General features: G+C 40.0%; 1 protein-coding gene across 1 annotated transcript in view; it reads right to left on the bottom strand.

Moving 5' to 3' along the window:
• APBB1IP (amyloid beta precursor protein binding family B member 1 interacting protein) overlaps positions 1 to 19,169 on the bottom strand; it is a 72,277-nt gene that overhangs the window by 32,728 nt on the left and 20,380 nt on the right. Inside the window, exons 2-3 of the mRNA XM_061126107.1 lie at positions 2,475 to 2,546; positions 312 to 399 (exon numbers count right to left, since the gene is read on the bottom strand). Coding sequence (XP_060982090.1) covers positions 312 to 399; positions 2,475 to 2,546 — 160 coding nt within the window. The remainder of the gene's footprint in view (positions 1 to 311; positions 400 to 2,474; positions 2,547 to 19,169) is intronic.

Raw genomic sequence — 19,169 nt, forward strand, 5'->3', positions numbered from 1 at the left:
GCATGCTGCAATCCATGGGTCGCTGAGCTGGGCATGACTTAGTCACTGGACAACAACGGTTCTATGTACAGCACTGGACTCAAGTTCGGATCTCCTATGTAAAAGGGGTTTATTTCCTCCTAAGCCAGTGCTATTTTGCACATAACTTCTTCATAAAATTAAGTGAAGTGAATTTTAAAAACCTCAGGAAGAATATATGTAGAACTAAGGAAGTGTATTCCTAGTTTTCTAGTGCTACCCATTACACTCTGACAGATTTTAGTCATTGCTATGATTTCAAATTACTCAAGAAAAGAAATGATGAGGCTTACCATTTAAATCCTTAAACCCCACAGTGTAGTTAAATTCAGCTCTAGGTGGTTTGGGTTCTGGAGGAGGGAGAATGTCGACTCCTAAACTCTGTGAAAACAGATCCCCAGCCCCAAAGTTATTCAGGATACTCACATTTTTGCAGGGCAAATTAATCATTAAGTAAAGAATCATCTCTGTTTACCCATGTTCTCTCTAAACATGTTTTCTAAAAACTGTATTCTTATTTGCACATTTTAGGTGATTTTTTTCCCTACAGAAAATGACAGGTTAAAAATTATTCTAGAAAGTACCTTTGAAACAAAACAGATCAACTGAGACTGATGAAAACGAAGTTGTTTGTTTTTATAATCAATAGAAAAAATTTCTGGTAATGGTGCACTTGTGACACATTCACTGTAAATAATTCATAAAGACTTAAGTTATGACATCAAAGAAAGGAATATTTAGTCACTTGAAGAAAATAACTGTTCACGATGCAATCTTTTATTACACAGTAAAATGTTAATGCTGTTGCTCTTATTTAATAAAACTCTTGTTAAAAAGAAATGAAGATACAGTAAGTTACTAATTTTGTAAATAACATTATTTTTTAAGTGAAAAAGTGACTTCTTGTATGATTTAAACGCTAATATTTAAAAATATTTTTAAGTCCATAGTTTGAGAAGTGATTTCACCGGTTCCTACTCATGAATGTTTTCATAACAGTAAGTGTATTTTTTGATGTTAATTTGATGTAGTAATATCCTGGTTCATGTTTTAGATTTCTGAAAGAAGCAATCATTATATTTTTGAGAATAAGTTAAATGAGATACTATCAGTTATAAGTAGAAAAAAAAAGACCATTAATCAAGAAGCTTAAAAAAATGAACCAGACAGTTAGAATCAAGGATAAAATGTAGGGAAGAGTGACTGCAACCCCAGAAGTCATTCTAAAAACCAGAATAAGCTTGCAAAAATTGCCAAGAAAAGGGAAGGCTGATGGAGAAACTATGGGGCAGATACTGGAGCAAAAAAAATTAGTGGAAGGAAGTGTACACACACATACACAAATACTCATTAAGTAGTTGTTTTTTAAGCACTATAATTAGGAAGTATAACATTGCAATCAGCAGGGCCAACTCATTTTTTCCTCAGGAATATATCAGGCTACTTAAAGAAACTAGAAATAGTTCTCTATCAAAATATGTATCCATGAATGTGTGATGTAACAGGCTTTGAGTAAAATAGAGAGGGAAAGAAGAGAAAGGAAACTAGTTTTAGGAAGGAATTCCTTTAATCAGTTTTAGCCAAACAAACCCCGTGACTGGACTCACTTCAGCATAGTAAAGATCAAAACTCAGAAAGGCTCTCAGTAAAGGCAGATCCAAGACACTCTGAGGGGTCCCCGTCTTATTCTGGAGGTTACAGCAACAACACTACGAAAATCCCAAACGGACCAAACAGGATAGTCATTCCTCTATGGAGCAGAAGTGAGTGGACAGAGACACACAGACATTCATCAAACTCTCCCCCTTCACAGGTGGAAAAAAGTCCTCAGATCTACAGAAATGTGGCTACCATCCTAACACCCTCCCTCTGGTTTTTAGTCAGCACCCCTTCTCTCTAAGCCTATTGTCTCATCTTTTGTCTCTTCCTTCATAGAGTCTGAACCTCCTTGAATTTCATATAGAATATAAAGTAGATGCTAACTAGTATTGATTTATTTTTCTAGAGTAAACATAAAAAATAGATTAGTCTTCATTTATTTTGTAGAAAACTTTGGGATCCCTGTCTTATTTAGGAATATTGGATGATTCTCATTTTAGTGCTTTATGCAGAAAGTCATGAGCTGATTAGCCTTTACATAAAGGTAACTGCCAGGGAAATTGTTCAGTGAGGGTGGTGGTTGCAGAGGGTTTGCCTGGGGACCAATACCATGAGCATGAGAACAGCCATAACAGAATGTGTGTGTGACCCAGGTATTCAGTTAACTGAACTCAGAAGGGTAATAGTCAGGAAAAAAGCTTTATTTTTTTCCCCTACTACAGTTAGAGCAGGACTATATAACATTGTCAATTTCCAGTCTTTAGAAAGATAGCTCTCTTGTCACATTAGAATCAAATTTGGTAACACTGTTTTTTCCCCCCCCCCCCCTAATTTGAAAGTTAAGAAGGAGAATTTACCTGAGTCAGGAGATCCATCTCTCCCAGCAAATTGCTGAACATTTGGTCTATATCTTCGTTTGACTCACCCATCTGAAAAAGGAAGAAATCCAGATATAAACAGTCTAATAAAAGCCTGGTCCTTGGGGATAACCGTCCCATCTCTTTCTTTTCCTCCAAAAGGCCCATCAATGGGCAAATAAGTTGAGAAGAGAAGCTTGTGGAGAGGAAGGTTCATTTCAGCCTGCACTTCCATGCCTGACCTCTTCGCAATTTGCTTGGTCCAAGATTGAGCCGAACTCTAGGGACTGCCTCAGAGTGACAAGGGGACTGTTTTCCCAGACAGAACTAGTCTCCTCGGGGCCAAGTGGACACGTGGGTGACATTCAGGAACTCACAACCAGGTAGGACACCCTGACTGGAAAAAGAGAATGCCTCAGGTCATGGGTGATGGCACCAGAGCCACAAAGAACTTAATTTCCACTTGAAAACGAACACAAAAATGATGTCAGGTGTGAGTAAGCAAATTTACCAAGTAAGTCCTTGCTTTACAAGTTTATCTCTGAAGCAGCAGTTTTCAGCACATTTATTTGGAAATATTAGGGTGACACACACTTAGAACTAAAACGGCCACATGATCAAGTGATAAGAGATGGAAATAAAATGTATTTTACATTATAACCTTTCTCTTCGTAAACCAAGTGAAGGAAGAGGCCACGGGAGAAAAAGTGCTTCCATAAAGTATGAGGAGGGATGCCCTGGGAGGTATAACTAGCTGCTCTGGTCCTGACATTGTTTGTGAGGCTGGATTAGGACATTAGGAGACACGGTCACAAGGCATAATTAGTAATGTGTTGTTTGCCAATAAAGACTCAACTGCTTCGTCTGTAAGATGAGCACTTTGTTGCAGATAATTTCTAAGGGTCGCAAATGCTCTGAAATACTGGAAAATTACTGCTCATTACAGTTCAAGCTAAGAAGTCTGGTGAATGGATGAGACCAGCATGGATTTATTTAAACCAAACAATATGTATGTGTGTGTATGCATGTGTTTGGGTTTCCATCATTTTACATGAAACTTAAATACATACAAAAGTTGAGAAAATAATGTAATTATCTTCATGTACACATTGTCCAGCTTTAACAATGGCCAACTCATGACTGATCTTTTTTATGTAGATATCATATATGTAACACTAAAGAATTTTTTTCTCACATAACCATAATAATAATATCTCTGCACACACACCTGTGTGTATTTGTAGTTAAAATAAATTATTTGAAGTGCCAAGATACAGAAGCAACCTAAGTGTCTATCAAAAGATGAATGGATAAAGAAGATGTGGTAAACATACACAGTGGAATATTACTCAGCCATAAAAAGGGGTGAGATCTTGCCATTTGCAGCAACACAGATGGACTGGGTGGGCATTATGCTAAGAGAAATAAGTCAGACAGAGAAAGACAAATACTATATGATATCACTTATATGTAGAATTAAAAAAATACAATAATTAGTGGATAAAACAAAAAAGAAGCAGGTTCACAGGTGCTGAGAACAAATAAGTGGTTGCCAGTGGGGAGATAGGAGAGGGGAGGGGCAATATAGGGGTGCAGGGTAAGCAGGACAAACAATTTGGTATGAAGTAAACTACAAGGATGTATTGCATGACACAAGAATATAGCCACTATTTTATAATAGCTATAAATGAGGTATAACCTTTAAAAATTGTGAATCACGATACTATAAACCTGTAACTTACATAATACCATATAGCAACTATACGTCAATAAAAAATATTTGGCTAAAACAGGCAAAGTCAAGGTGGACTTATCTTTCCTTGAATAAATTATCATGAAAACTTATAGTTGTCCCTTTACTATAACTTCAAACTAATACTTAAGCAATAATGCCTTTTCACATTTAATAGCTTTAGTTAATGATTTATTTATCTATTTATGTGTAGCTAAAAGACCTCTGTCATACTGACTCTGCTTATTTAAAACTGACCCAAATGATTAAAAAAATCAGTTCTTGAAAGTACAGAGATGTAATGATGACAATGATGAAGACATTATCTAGCACTTAACCTTGTTCTAGGAACTGATCTATAAGCCGGGTTGATATTAAGAGTAAAGAGCTAGAAGGGCACTGACACTGAGAAATCAGAATGGATGAGGGCTGCAAAAACCATCTGGAGTCCATCAGTGCATATCTTCCAGACATCCACCCTGCGGACTTCCTGGTGGCCCAGTGGCTAAGATGTGGCATCGATGGATCAGAAATACCCATTGAGCCCAAACACCTCCGATTCTCAGACTGTATACACCACTGATACAGAATGGGTTGAGGCATACACACACTGCTATTTATAAAATAGATAACCAACAAGAACCTACTGTACAGCACAGAAACTCCACTCAATGTTCTGTAATAGCCCACATGGGAAAAGAATCTGAAAAAGAATGAGTATGTGTATAACTGAATCACTTTGCTGTATACTGAAACTAACACAACATTGTAAGTCAACTATACTCAAATACACAATAAAAATTAAAAATTTAAAAAACCAGAACAAGTTGAGGACATGCCAGAGTGAATCATACACCTAATGTGGAAATAACTCGAAACAGCAGTACGTTCTTGTGACCTCTGTTGACTCCCCCTATGTTCATCAAAGTAGAAGAATCTTCCCCCTGCCCTTTCTTTTCCCTAGAGTCTGTTGATATTGAATTATTTAAAGGAGTTAATGTCAAAATTATTCTGTAAATCTTGTTATAAGTCAAGTAGGTTGCTGAAAGGATCACAGTTTAAAAGCATTGCTATCCTTGGTGAAAATCCTGAAACATTTAGTTAAGAGCTATTAATAACATAAATGTGAATTAATGTGTAAATTCAAACCATCTTACATATTTCTCTTCCCTACAAGAAAACCTTGCTTTTGGAATGAACAGAACCAGAGTTCCATGGATATATTCAGTGTCCACACACACACACACACACACACAAGAAAATAGGGCTGTGTCTATTTGTATGTGCGTTATTTCCTGAAGGTTTAAATCAAGAGTAAAAAGAGAGAAAGAGAGAAAGGAAACACCCAGCCCTGAGCACTCAAAGTGTTGTATGGGTTAACAGCCAAAAGGGAAGGGGTGGAGGAGCCTTAGTGAAGCAACAGATTGTGAAACAAGCAACGTGCACATAGTGACTGGGTGGAATTAACATCTTTTTGTGAGTATGTCATCTCTGAACTCCTTTTGTGTGACTATGTCATCTCTGAACTCCTTTTGTGTCTTGGGAAGAACAACACATTGTTGATTAAAAACATTTGGAATCATTCTTTATCAGACAGATTTTGCTGGTTTTTTTTTGGAGGGTGCAGAGAGTTGGATAGGAGTGGCATGGGATGGTTAAGGCTGTACATTCAGGCCGAAATTCTGCCTTAGAGTCCCTGCATGGTGGTGGGATTTTCCCTAATGCTCTGTCTTTCCCCAAGGCTCAAAATTCTAAGCCTGTTTTTATCTACAGATAGTTTTTCTTCTCCACATATACACATTTCCTATATAAGCTTTAAATATGCATATTTAAAAAAATCTGCCTGTAAGAGAAAACATGGTGACTATCAGTTCAGTTCAGTTCAGTCGCTCAGCCGTGTCCGACTCTTTGTAACCCCATGAACCGCAGCACGCCAGGCCTCCCTGTCCATCACCAACTCCCAGAGTCCATCCAAACCCATGTCCATTGAGTCAGTGATGCTATCCAACCGTCTTATCCTCTATCGTCTCCTTCTCCTCCTGCCCTCAATCTTTCCCAGCATCATAGGAGGTGTTAATGCAACTTGTGATGACTGTTTCACAATATATACATATACCATATCATTATGTTGGATGCCTTAGTGTTAGATGTCAGTCAGATCCCCAGAGTGCAGGAAAAAGTGTATCCTGATAGTATTCTAATATGTATTTATGTTATGTATTGTATGTCACATAATCTAAATATATTTATCTATAACATATATTATGTAAATATATATCTATATATTGCTTAACAGGACATCTGTTTACATCTACGGCAAAGTTAACCTTGCCTATTTAACTCAGTTTGGACGCAGGTTTCATTGCCACTTGGATGAGCGATTCCAGCCATGGTTTTGGACCTGAGTGGCTCATCTAAAACAGCCCACTCAATATTCCACAAGCCTTTCCATCATTCTTCCCCCTCTGGTGCATTCTCCTCCTATACGCCCTAACTTGGCTGTTGGTCATTATCCATTTATGAGTCTAATTTAGAAACCTCGGCATAGTTCCCAGACTCTTCCCATTTTTCCACCCCATCAGTCAAAAAAATCCTGTCAGTGGTTCCTGCAGAGAGCTTTCCTTTCCTTCATCCTCACTGTTGAGACTCTCATCAGCTCATCAGGACTCCCGGATTCCTCATCAAGTCCCATCACTATCATTTCGAATTTGAAATGGGACTCTGAATGTTTCAATCTCCTGTCCTGTGGCTGACCACGATGAAGCGGGGAGAGTTCAAGTCTCGCCACATCTTTTAAAGTCCTTCGTAATTTGCCCCAACCTACTCTTCAGGGTTCAACTCTTACGCATCAGGGCTCTTAACGCTGTCTGAACAGGCTTTTAAACATTCTCTTTGTCTTGGTACACACTATTCCCTTCAAGTAGCATCCTCCTCCGTCCATTCATCCTTCATATATATAATCCTACTGATTTTTGGAATCCAACGTTCATGGATGTCAGCATACCTCATGGAGAGAGACTTGCTGTCCACTGCACTTGGCAACCCTATCAGTAAATCCAGATGCCAACAACCACAATCTGGATAAAGCTTTTTAAACCTTCCTGGGTTAGTTTCCTCATCCGTAAAATGAAGAGATTAAGATGTAATTGGTAGATTGTTGTGACATTCATATTGGTGTGCAACCATGACCACTATTCATTTCCGGAACCTTTTTATCTTCCTCAACCGAAATTTCATACCCATTAAATAGTAACTCCCCATCCCTCCCACCCCCAGCCCCGAATCCCAGGATCCATCACCCTACTTTCTCTGTTTGTGAATCTGGCTACTAGACATCTCAGGTAAGTGGGCTGAAATATTTGTCCTCAAGATTCACCCTGGCTGTAGCACCATCGTGCATCGTGTACTATCGTGTATCATGCACTATTGTGCAAGCGAAGCGGTGTTTGAGTCTATAGCTAGATTGCGAGAATTAAACTATAACTATTAACAGAATTCATGAGAAAGAAGGTTGGAAAAATCTGAGGTTCTTTCAGTATCAATTTGCTTTGATATTTTTATTGTTTTTAAATTTAAAAAAAAAAACCAACTGGCTGTGTTTATTTTTTCAAGGGAAAAAAAATCAGCCCACACATTGTTGCTGTTTGGCCACTCAGCCTGTCCAGCTCTTTTGTGACTCCATGGTCTGTAGCCTGCCTGGTTCCTCTGTCCATGGGATTTCCCAGGCAAGAATACTGGAGTGGGTTGCCATTTCCTTCTCCAGGAGATCTTCCTAACCCAGGGATCGAACCATTTGGTCCATGGATTATTTATCACTGAGCCACCAGGGAAGCTCCAGCCCACATACTACAACTATAGATACAAAAAAGGAGATAATTTTCAAAAACTCTGTTGGTGATAGGAATCACACTTGGTATGGAATATGGAGTAGTGCAGAATCCAGGTGATCACAAATGCTGGCGGAGATCGTGAAGTAGCCAGTGTAAGGTACAACTGGAAAGTAACAGACGATATTGCATTTTACCCAATTCCTGCTGTGTGGTTTTTTTTCAAAATGCAATGAAAGCCCTCCTCAAGAGGAAGTGGTTCATGGAACAACACAGCCCGTGGTTAAAGGTTCTCGCAATGTGTGGGGGAGGCGGGAGGTAAAACTTCTGTGTAACGTAAAACAGGAAGCAGAAACATCTCTAAAATTACACCCAGGGCCAAATAATACTCAGCAAAGAACTACAAGAAATCTCTTGGGTCAACTTAACTGGCTTTGCACAGTATACTTGAGATCAGTGAAAAAAATGTTTTTATTGGAGTATAATTGCTTTAAAATGTGTTTCTGCTGTACATCATCATGAATCTATATGTACACATATACCCCTTCGTCTGGAGTCTCCCTCCCAACCCCCACTTCCCACCCTTCTAGGTCATCACAGGGCACCAAACTGAGTTCTCTATGGTATACGGCAGCTTCCCACTAGCTATCTATTTTACACATGGTGGTGTGTCTGTGTGTCTGTGTGTGTATCAATGCTACTTTCACAGCTCGTCCCACTTTTCCCTTCCCCTTCCCTCTCTGTGTCCACGTCAGTTCTCTATATCTGCATTTCTATTCTTGCCCTGCAAACAGATTCACCTGTACCATTTTTCTAGATTCCATATATTCTCCTTAACATACAATATTTTTCTTTCTGACTTACTTTACTCTGTATGACAGACTCTAGGTTCATCCACATCACTACAAATGATCCAATCCCATTCCTTTTTATGTCTGAGTAATATTGCATTGTATATATGTACCATATCTTCTTTATCCATTCATGGGTGGAAATCAGTGAAAATTTTAAGAACTAGGCTAACAAATAGTTATGAAGTTAACAGGATAATCATTATGGTCATATGAACAACACAGACCAATACAACAATTAATCACAAAGGAAATTCATGGGGATGTCGTTAAGTGTGTGTATGTATGACCATGCAAAAGGAACAGCCAAGACAACAGGAATCTATGGTAGGCAGTATTGTGATGGCAAAAGTTTGATGGAAAAAACATTTGTAAATGGAAGAGTGATCATGAAATGACATAGTTTATTTAATAATTTAAAAAAAACCAAAGGGGTATTTGAAAAAGTCTTAGAATTTCTTGAGTGTAGACACACACACACATACGTAACATGAAATGGATTACCATATTTTTAAAAAGAGATTATTTTTTAAATATTTGTATTTATTTATTTGGCTGCACTGGGTCTCAGTGGTGGCATGCAAAAACTCGTAGTTGTGGCATGTGGGATCTAGTTCCTGACCAGGGATTGAAGCCAGGCCCCCTGCATTAGAAGTGTGGTGTCTTCGTCATTGGACCACCAGGGAAGCACCAAAAGTATGATTTTTAAATGGACTTATTTCCAGATTGTTTTGGTTTTGAGTGAATGCAGGGTGGAGTGGGCAGAGTAATAATGTACTCTGCTAAGTCAAGCTCCAGGGAGGTGAAAAGTGAGACGGCAGAAAGAGACCCCAAAATATTCAACAGCATCAAAAGTTAACCACATGTGACATGGGGGAAGGGCGGTTTATATGAATGCAAATTCTCACTTGCATCTGTCCTACTGACTTTTCTATATCTTTAGAAGACAAGAAGTAGGAGTGTCACTTGTATATACTTGGGCTGAAAAGAGATCTTGAGATTTTCTTAAGTTCCCTTTTTATTCTATTTTGAGCATTTACATAAAGTATGGGGAACTGCTTTCGTATTTAGGATCTACTGTGGCATCAAACAAAAGTGACAACATAATTTAGGGCTTTTTGAAGAGATAAAAATAGAAAAATATATTATTCACTCATTTGTAAATAAGAACAATGGGAACTAATTTTCATACACACAACGCCTACAAATGGTTATATATATTCACTGTTTCCTACTTGTCCCCATTTTCTCTTGAATTTACCCTGCTATGGCTGAATGCTTGTGTCCTACCTACCCCTGCCCTGGCCACCAAATTAATTTGTTGCAACCCTAGTCTTCAATGTGACGGTATCTGTAGATGGAGCCTTTGGGAGGAAATTAGGTCATGAGAGTGGAGCCTTCATGTTGGGATTACTGCTTGTATAAGAAGAGATTTGAGGGACTTCCCCAGTAGTCCAGTGGCTAAGACTGTTTGCTCCCAATACAAGGGGCCTGGGTTCAATCCCTGGTCAGGGAACTAGATCTTACATGCCACAGCTAAGACCTGGTGCAGTCAGATAAATAAAGAGACATGAGAGAGCTTGCTTCTCTCTCTCTCTGCCATGTGAGGACACAGCAAGAAGATGGCTACTGCAAACCAGGAAGACCCTCACCAGACCCCGGATCTGCTCATGCCTTGGTCTCTGACTTTCCAGCTTCCAGAACTGTTGAGACATAAATGTCTGTTGCTTAAGCTGCTCAGTCTACGGTATTTTTGTTACAGCATCTCAAACTGATGAAATGAAGAGTATTCGTTGCTCAGTCGTGTCTGACTCTTTGCAACACCATGGACTGAGGCCTGCCAGGCTTCTCTGTCCATGGCATTCTCCAGGCAAGAACACAGGAGTGGCTAGCCATTCCCTTCTGCAGGGGATCTTCCCAGGAATCAAACCCCGGTCTCCTGCATTGCAGGCATCTTCTTTACCATCTGAGCCACCATGAACTTTTGTTTCCACCATGTCACCAAACTGTGTCAAGATCACCAACAACCATCACATTTCTAAGTCCAGTAGTTAATTCTCAGCCTCTTAAGCAGTATTTAATACCATTCACCGATCACCTTGTTTTGGAAATACTTTCTTTACTTGGCTTCCATGAAAGCTTTCCTTCCTGCTTTTCCTCCTAATGGAGACCAACTGAACTTGAAGCTAGTAAAACTTAAGTTTCAGGGACTCAGGGACTTCCCTGCTGGTCCACTGGTTTAGAATCCATCTTGCAATACAAGCGACTCAGATTCAACCCCTGGTCTGGTAACTAGGATCTCACACACTGCAGAGAGACTAAGCCCATGCGCCACAGCTAGGCCTGTGTGCCAGTGAAGGTCCCACGTGCCGCAACTGAGAGCTGACACAGCCAAATAAATAAACTTTTTATTTTTTTAAAGTTTCAGGGATCCTCACTTACAGGCTCTTTCTAAGACTGCACTTCTCTTCTGGGCCCCAAGCCACAGCATGGAACACTGCTTTCTTGCTGGAAGATCACCCTGGTAGTGGTCTCAGGACTTGGGAGTGGGGCTAGTGGGCTGCCAGCATCAGCATCACTTCCACTTCACCTGGACTCCAGCAAGAGCTGGACCTAAGGTAAATCTCACAGACTGTGGATGCCACCTTCTATTCCAAGGAGAATGTCTGAAGGAAACACTGTTCTGCTCTGTTACTTGCCTGGAGTCACCCTGACGCAGGCTCCATGGCCACCTAACCTCACCTGCAGGGCCAGCTTAGCAGTTGGGAGGGGGCAGGAGTTGTGTGGTCCTAGCTAAACTGGACCAGCTGCTTCTTGAGCCATTGGGAGCCATGGGTACCATGTCATATCTAGCGAAAGCAAGTGACTCAGTTCTCTGAGATCTTGCTCCTAGGCAAGAAGCACCTCCAGTGGAAGAAACCACAGAGGAAGTTACAGACAAGGCCTGACCATGGAGAGTTATGCGACTGAAGGAAAACTTTTTCTAAATTACCAGTAACACAATTAATGTTGAGTAACCAAGCTGGAGGAAAGGCTCCAGCTATTAGTGAAAATTAGCTATTTCCACTACAGAAGATTGTATTTCAAATCCATCCTCATACGGAGAGCTGATCAGAGAATATGCACTCTAAAATGCAGGAAGACATATGTCAGGCAGTTAGTAATAATAAAAATAAAAATGTGCTTTGGGGATATTATGATATTTGTAGCACGTATGTTTTTTTAATGGAGAACGAAGTGGCAACCCACTCCAGTACTCTTGCCTGGAGAATCCCATGAACAAAGGAGCCTGGTGGGCTACAGTCCACGGGGTCACAAAGAGTAGGACACGACTGAGCAACTAACACACAAACACATGTTCTTTTAAAATTGAAATACAAAAAATTAAAAAAATAAATAAATAAAATTGAAATACAGTTGATTTACTAATATTTCAGGTGCACTGCACAGTGATTCAGCTTATACATATATATGTATAGTATATATACATCATATTATATATAATGCACATATATATGTATTGTTTTTCAGATTATTTTCCATTATAGGTTAAGGTATTTAATATTGTTCCCCATGCTATACAGTAGGTCCTTGCTGTTTTATCTGTTTTATATATAGTAGTGTGTATCTGTTAATCCCAAATTTCTGATTCATCCTCCCCTTCCCCTTTCCCCTTTGGTAACCATGGTTTCTTTATTTTTTTAAATTTTGATATATTTAATTAAAAAAACTTTAATTGGAGTATAAGTGCTTTAAAATGAAATGAATCAGCCATATGTGTGTGTGTGTGTGTGTGTATATATATATATATATATATCTCCTCTCCTACTCCGCCCCAGCCCCATCCCACCCATCTAGGTCATCACAAAGCACAGAGCTGAGCTTCCTGCACTTTATAGCAGGCTCCCACTAGCTCTCTATTTTACCCATCATGATCAGTCACTTAGTCGTGTCTGACTCTGCAACCCCATGAACTCTAACCCACCAGGCTTCTCTGTCCATGGTATTTTCCAGGCAAGAATACTGGAGTGGGTTGCCATTTCCTCCTTCAGATGATCTTCCAGACCCAGGGATTGAACCCGAGTCTCTTGCATCTCCTGCTTGGCAGGATTCTTGACCACTGAGCCACCTCGGAAGCCCCTGTTTCACACATGGCAGTGTATAAATGTCAATTCTAATCTCCCAACTCCTCCCACCCTCCCCTTTCCGCCCTGTGACCACAGGTCTGTTCCCTACATCTGTGTCTGTATTCCTGCCCCGCAAATAGGTTCATCTGTACCATTTTTCTAGATTCCACCATAGGTTTGTTTCCTATGTCTGTGAGTCTATTTCTGTTTTGTATCATTTGTATCATTTTTTTCTTAGATTTGTGGTAAGTACTTTAAAAAATTAGCCATTTGTTGTGATTCCTTTCTCACTTTAAATATTTACTTTCTATTTTAAATTTTATTCATCATTTTTTACTCTTTTTTTTTTTAAAGGGAATGTCCTCAAAATGTGTAAGATTCAGGAACCTTACTGGCTTCTCCTTTCAGCCTCTCCCATCAGTCCCTCCTCATTTCCCAGATCTCCTGGTCTTCCCTCTGATCTCTGTCTACACTCACTCTGGGCTGATCTCATGCAGTCTTGTGGCTTTATTTATTTATTTTTCATTTATTTTTATTAGTTGGAGGCTAATTACTTTACAATATTGTAGTGGTTTTTGTCATACATTGACTTGAATTAGCCATGGATTTACATGTATTCCCCATCCCGATCCCCCCTCCCACCTCCCTCTCCACCCGATCCCTCTGGGTCTTCCCAGTGCGCCAGGCCCAAGCACTTGTCTCATGCATCAAACCTGGGCTGGTGATAGATAATATACATGTTTCGATGCTGTTCTCTCGAAACATCCCACCCTCACCTTCTCCCACAGAGTCCAAAAGTCTGTTCTGTACATCTGTGTCTCTTTTTCTGTTTTGCATATAGGGTTATCATTACCATCTTTCTAAATTCCATATATATGTGTTAGTATGCTGTAATGTTCTTTATCTTTCTGGCTTACTTCACTCTGTATAATGGGCTCCAGTTTCATCCATCTCATTAGAACTGATTCAAATGAATTCTTTTTAATGGCTGAGTAATATTCCATGGTGTATATGTACCACAGCTTCCTTATCCATTCGTCTGCTGATGGGCATCTAGGTTGCTTCCATGTCCTGGCTATTATAAACAGTGCTGTGATGAACATTGGGGTGCATGTGCCTCTTTCAGATCTGGTTTCCTCAATGTGTATGCCCAGAAGTGGTATTGCTGGGTCATATGGCAGTTCTAATTCCAGTATTTCAAGAAATCTCCACACTTTTCTCCATAGTGGCTGTACTAGTTTGCATTCCCACCAGCAGTGTAAGACGGTTCCCTTTTCTCCACACCCAAACACTGCATACAAGCTGCCGAATCCCAGTGTGCATCTCCAGCCCAAAATTCCCTCTTGTTTCACATATTCAACTACTACATAGCCCCACCCCCACCCTCGAGTGTCTGATTTTATCTTCTTTACTTCTTCTGCTCCCCGGAGCCCCCCAGCTGCTCTTGAGGACCCTGCGAGCGTGCATCTGCACATGTTTTTCTCTTTGTCTGGAACATCTGTTTCCTGCTGACCTAAATGGCCTGCTCCCCACAGCCTTAAGGTGGTTGCTTAAATGCTCCCTCAGTGTTCCCCGAACTCTTTCAAAATCAACTCTTTACCACAAGCCCACTTCTCCCTGTTTACTTTCTCTTTCCACTTATCAACCAGAATGTAAGCTCCGTGAGGGCACGGATTTGACTGTTTTTGTTTCTTGATGGGTTCCCAGGAAGCTGAGCAATGCAGATACATGACAGACACTGAGTGAATATCTGTCACATGAATGAATGAATAAAAAATATAAAATGCAATACATTCATTTAAGTTTCACGAGGGCAAGGATTACTTATGCGTTCCTAGTGCCAAACATGGTGCCTGTCTTGGTCATAGAAGACCCGCAAAAGTCTTCCACAAATGGATGAAAGGCTTCAGGGGGAAGCAGTGGAGAAGAAATGATGAGAAGGGGAGACGGATAAGAAAAGGGAAATGGGGACTTACCTGATGGTCCAGTTGTTAAGACTCTGTGCTTCCATTTCAGGGAATGAGGTTCGATCCCTGGTCAAGGAACTAACCTCCCAAATGCCACACAGTGTGGCCAAAAATATTTTTAAAAAAGAAAAGAGAAGGGAAATGCTTCTACAGCCACCATAGTGGGTGGTAAGAATGAACAGTAGAGAATTCCCTGGGGGTCCAGTGGTTAGGACTCTGAACTTTCATTGCCAATGCACCAGGTCTGGGGAACTAAGATCCCATAAGCCTTGAGGTATAGTCAAGAAAAGAAAGAGAAAAAAAGAGAAGGAAAGGAAAGAAAAAAGATGAAGCTCTGCTAAGTCAAGCTCCAGGTAGGTGAGAGGTGAGATGCATGAATAAGACCCCAAAACATTCAACAGAACTCAGAAATAGTAAGTGACACAAGAGTATTCTTTAATGCTTTCAAAGGGGATACCTTTAAATGGAAAAATCTGATGAACACACTTTTAACCAAATAATCAAAGACTTAGGATCATCACTGATGGGACAACCTGACATCACTGCCCCGTGGTAATGCCCCCAGAACGTGGCATTACCTCTACACTAACGCACCAGGGTGTTTTGCTGGAGTCTAGTCTGGAGGGGTCAATCCAACAAATCTCCACTGAGGGCCTTTCTGCAGAACAAACAAAATGACTTGTTTAGACTCTTCGGAAAAAAAGGTGTTATTGGGATAATCTGGAAAATGTGAATATGAACTGTATATCAGAAAATTATTAAATCAATTAAACTTCCTGGGTGTGATAACTGTGGTTTGTGTTTGAGAAGGTCTTTGTTCTTAAGAGATAAATGGTGAAAAACACCAAGCACAAACTGTAAAATGTAAACAATGAGTGAGTCTGGGTGATGGGAATACGGCTGTCTGTTGCAGTATTCTTACTTTTTTGTTGTTGTGGAAGTATTGAAACTTTTCAAGAGAAAAAGTTGGGGGGAAATAAAGAACCAAAATCTTTTAAGTCCGGTGGATCTGAATTTTAAAAAGCAAAGCACCATGGCTGATTCATGTCAATGTATGACAAAACCCACTGGAAAAAAAAAATAATAATAATAAAAAAAAATAAAATAAAATAAAAAGCAAAGCAGGGACCTCCCTGGTGGTACAGAGAAGAATCCGCCTGCCAAGGCAGGGGACACAGGTTCGATCCCTGGTCTGGGAAGGTTCCACATGCCTCGGAGCAACTAAAGCCCATGTGCCACAACTACTGAGCCCAGGGACTGCAACCACTGAAGCCTGTGTGCCTAGGGCCTGTGCTCCACAGGAGAAACCACTGCAATGAGAAGCCCATGCACTGCAATGAAGAGTAGCCCCAGCTCACTGCAACTAGAGAAAGCCTGTGTGCGGCAACAAAGACCCAGAGCAATAAAAAAAATAAAATAAATTAAAAAATGGTACTCCTTAAAAAAAAAAAAAAGCCAAGCGAAAAAAAAAAAAGAAAGAAAGAAAGAGGAACAGGGGGAGAATGAAATGTGAGAGGCTGGCAAAGATGATACAAAAGAAAAAAAAAAATCTATCCTGAGCAGAGCTGATGTGTTATCTCATCTAATTCTCATATAACCCTGTGGGGGTGGATAACACTACTCCCATCTTCATAGACGAGGAGCCTGTGATTAGGAGTCTGAGTGTCATGCCTGAGATCACACAGGACAGGACTCAAACTCAAGTCCTGTCTCTTTCATCCTACTGCTTGCTCCTGCCTTATGCAGAAAACACGCCACACAGTCAAAAAGTCACAGCAGGGGAGTCGTAGTGAAAGAAAAATGTAGGTGCAAAGTACACCTGGACACTCGCAGCACATCTGCCTAGAGATGACACACGGTCATTGGCACCAAGAAAATGTAAGAGGAGAAAAAGGCACACACAGTATAGGAAGCCGAACTGAAACAGGATTTCACGCAGTAACATCTCAGCTCCAAGGGAGGCTCTTTCACATCAGAGCTTCTAAAGACTCCAGAACGGGGTTGTGTCTTCATAGACATGACCGTGGGTGCTATGTCATAGCATCTCCCCGCTCTAGAACAGCTATGCTAAGCTAGGGTCCCTATCTGGCCATGGTCCTGACATCCACCCCTAGGCTATGTGGAAAGGGAGGGGCCACATGGATCTTAATGCTGTGTGCAACAAACACATGGAAACAGAAATTATCTGGAAATCATAGGATTTTGATGCATGATTTCAAAACAGTAATCTTCCCTTCTTCCAACTCCTATTTGAAAGCAGAAAAGAATGAAGGGAAAGAGGTCAAAACACTTTGGCTTCAATTTCTCATTTTTGCTTTGGCAGTGAAGACCAATGTGTTCTAGTGCAAGGAGGATTTCCCTGAAGGATTGCTGAAATTCTTAAATATCCAAGCATGAGAATATTAGTGTCAGATGGCTTTTTAATTTGCAGAAGGGCAGAAGGGATATTTCCTAAAGATTCTTAAGAATGAAGAGTCGTGACCTTGGCCATCACTGGAGTAAAAAGGACTAGACATGTCCACTGAGATGCGTGGAATAGCCCCCAGCAGAGCACATGTTCCAGGCTTTGCTTAGAAAGCAAGAAACAGCTCCCCAGGGCTGAATCTGCCACAATACCACCCTAAGACTGTTGGCCAGCTTTGTGAGTTGTTTCTTATAGCAAAATAGACCCACAGGTTACTGCACACCATAAAAAAATCACTGAAACAAGGAGAAAAACGAAAGGCAAACTTATTTCCTCAATTCAAAAACATATTTTGACATTAAAATACTTCTGAAGCCACGATTCATGCCATTGAATATGAAATCTGGCTGCCACCAGTAGGAATCAGCTATGACATAGTATTCCCTAACCACACACGTGTCAACCGAGTGGAACAGAAAAGGTGTCTTTTTATCTTATCGTCATTTTATCTGTTATCTGCATCGGTAGTAGAAGACACAGTTCATTTAAAAAATTATCAGGGATTTCCCTGGTGGTCCAGTGCTTAAGAATCTACACTTCCATTTTGAGTTTATTTTTGTGTACAGTGTTAGGAAGTGTTCTAGTTTCATTCTTTTACATGTAGCTGTCCAGTTTTCCCAGCACAACTTATTGAAGAGGTTGTTTTTTTTCTCCATTGTATATTCTTGTCTCCTTTGTCAAAGATAAGGTGCCCATATGTGTGTGGGTTTATCTCTGGGCTTTCTATCTTGTTCCACTGGTCTTTATTTCTGTTTTTGTGCCAGTATCATCCTGTCTTGATGACTATAGCAATTTGAGTCTGTTCTAGTGAGGTGGATGAAGCTAGAACCTGTTATACAAAGTGAAGTTAAGTCAGAAAGAGAAAAACAAACATCGTATATTAATGCATATATATGGAATCTAGAAAAATACTATTAATGAACCTATTTGCAGGGAAGGAATGCAGATACAGATACAGAGAACAGACCTGGGGACACAGTGGGGGAAGGAAAAAGTGCGACAGAGAAAGTAGCATCGATGTATGTACACTACCACGTGTAAAATAGACAGCTGGTGAGAAGCTGCTATATAACATAGGGAGCTCAGCTTGGCGCTCTGTGATGACCTAGAAGGCTGGGATGGAGGGAGGGAAGGAAGGCTGATTTGCACTGTGGTAGGGCAGAAACCAACACAACATTGTAAAGCAATTTTCCTCCAAATAAAAAATAAATTAAAAAAAAAAAAAAAAGAATCCACGCTTCCATTGCACTGGGTTCAATCTCTGGTTGGGAAACTAAGATCCTGTATGCCACACAGCCAAAAAATAAATAAATAAAAATAAAATTGAAAATAAATAAAAAGCTTTAAAAAAAACTCACAGTGATGCAGCACTGAAATGTAAAGTTAAAGTCTGGTGAAGACTGACATTCATAGACCAGGACATGCAATTCATGGCAGCAGAAATTACTAGAGTGCTCAGACTGTAATTTTCAAACTCAAAAGAGATGGATTTCACAGATATATGTATCACGAAGAATTACTGTTTAGGTACCAAAGGCCTACCTATTAAACACTTGTAATTGGAATTCAAAAGTTGTTTTGCTTCCAAAAATATTCAAGACAATAAAGAAAAATAAATCTTTGTATTTAAGCAAATAAGAAATATTTTTAAAATTCATGACTTTTTTCAGTTCAGTCGCTCAGTTGTGTCTGACTCTTTGCGACCCCATGGACTACAGCATGCCAGG

This window comes from Dama dama, chromosome 23 (assembly GCF_033118175.1).
Source record: "Dama dama isolate Ldn47 chromosome 23, ASM3311817v1, whole genome shotgun sequence".
NCBI lineage: Eukaryota > Metazoa > Chordata > Mammalia > Artiodactyla > Cervidae > Dama > Dama dama.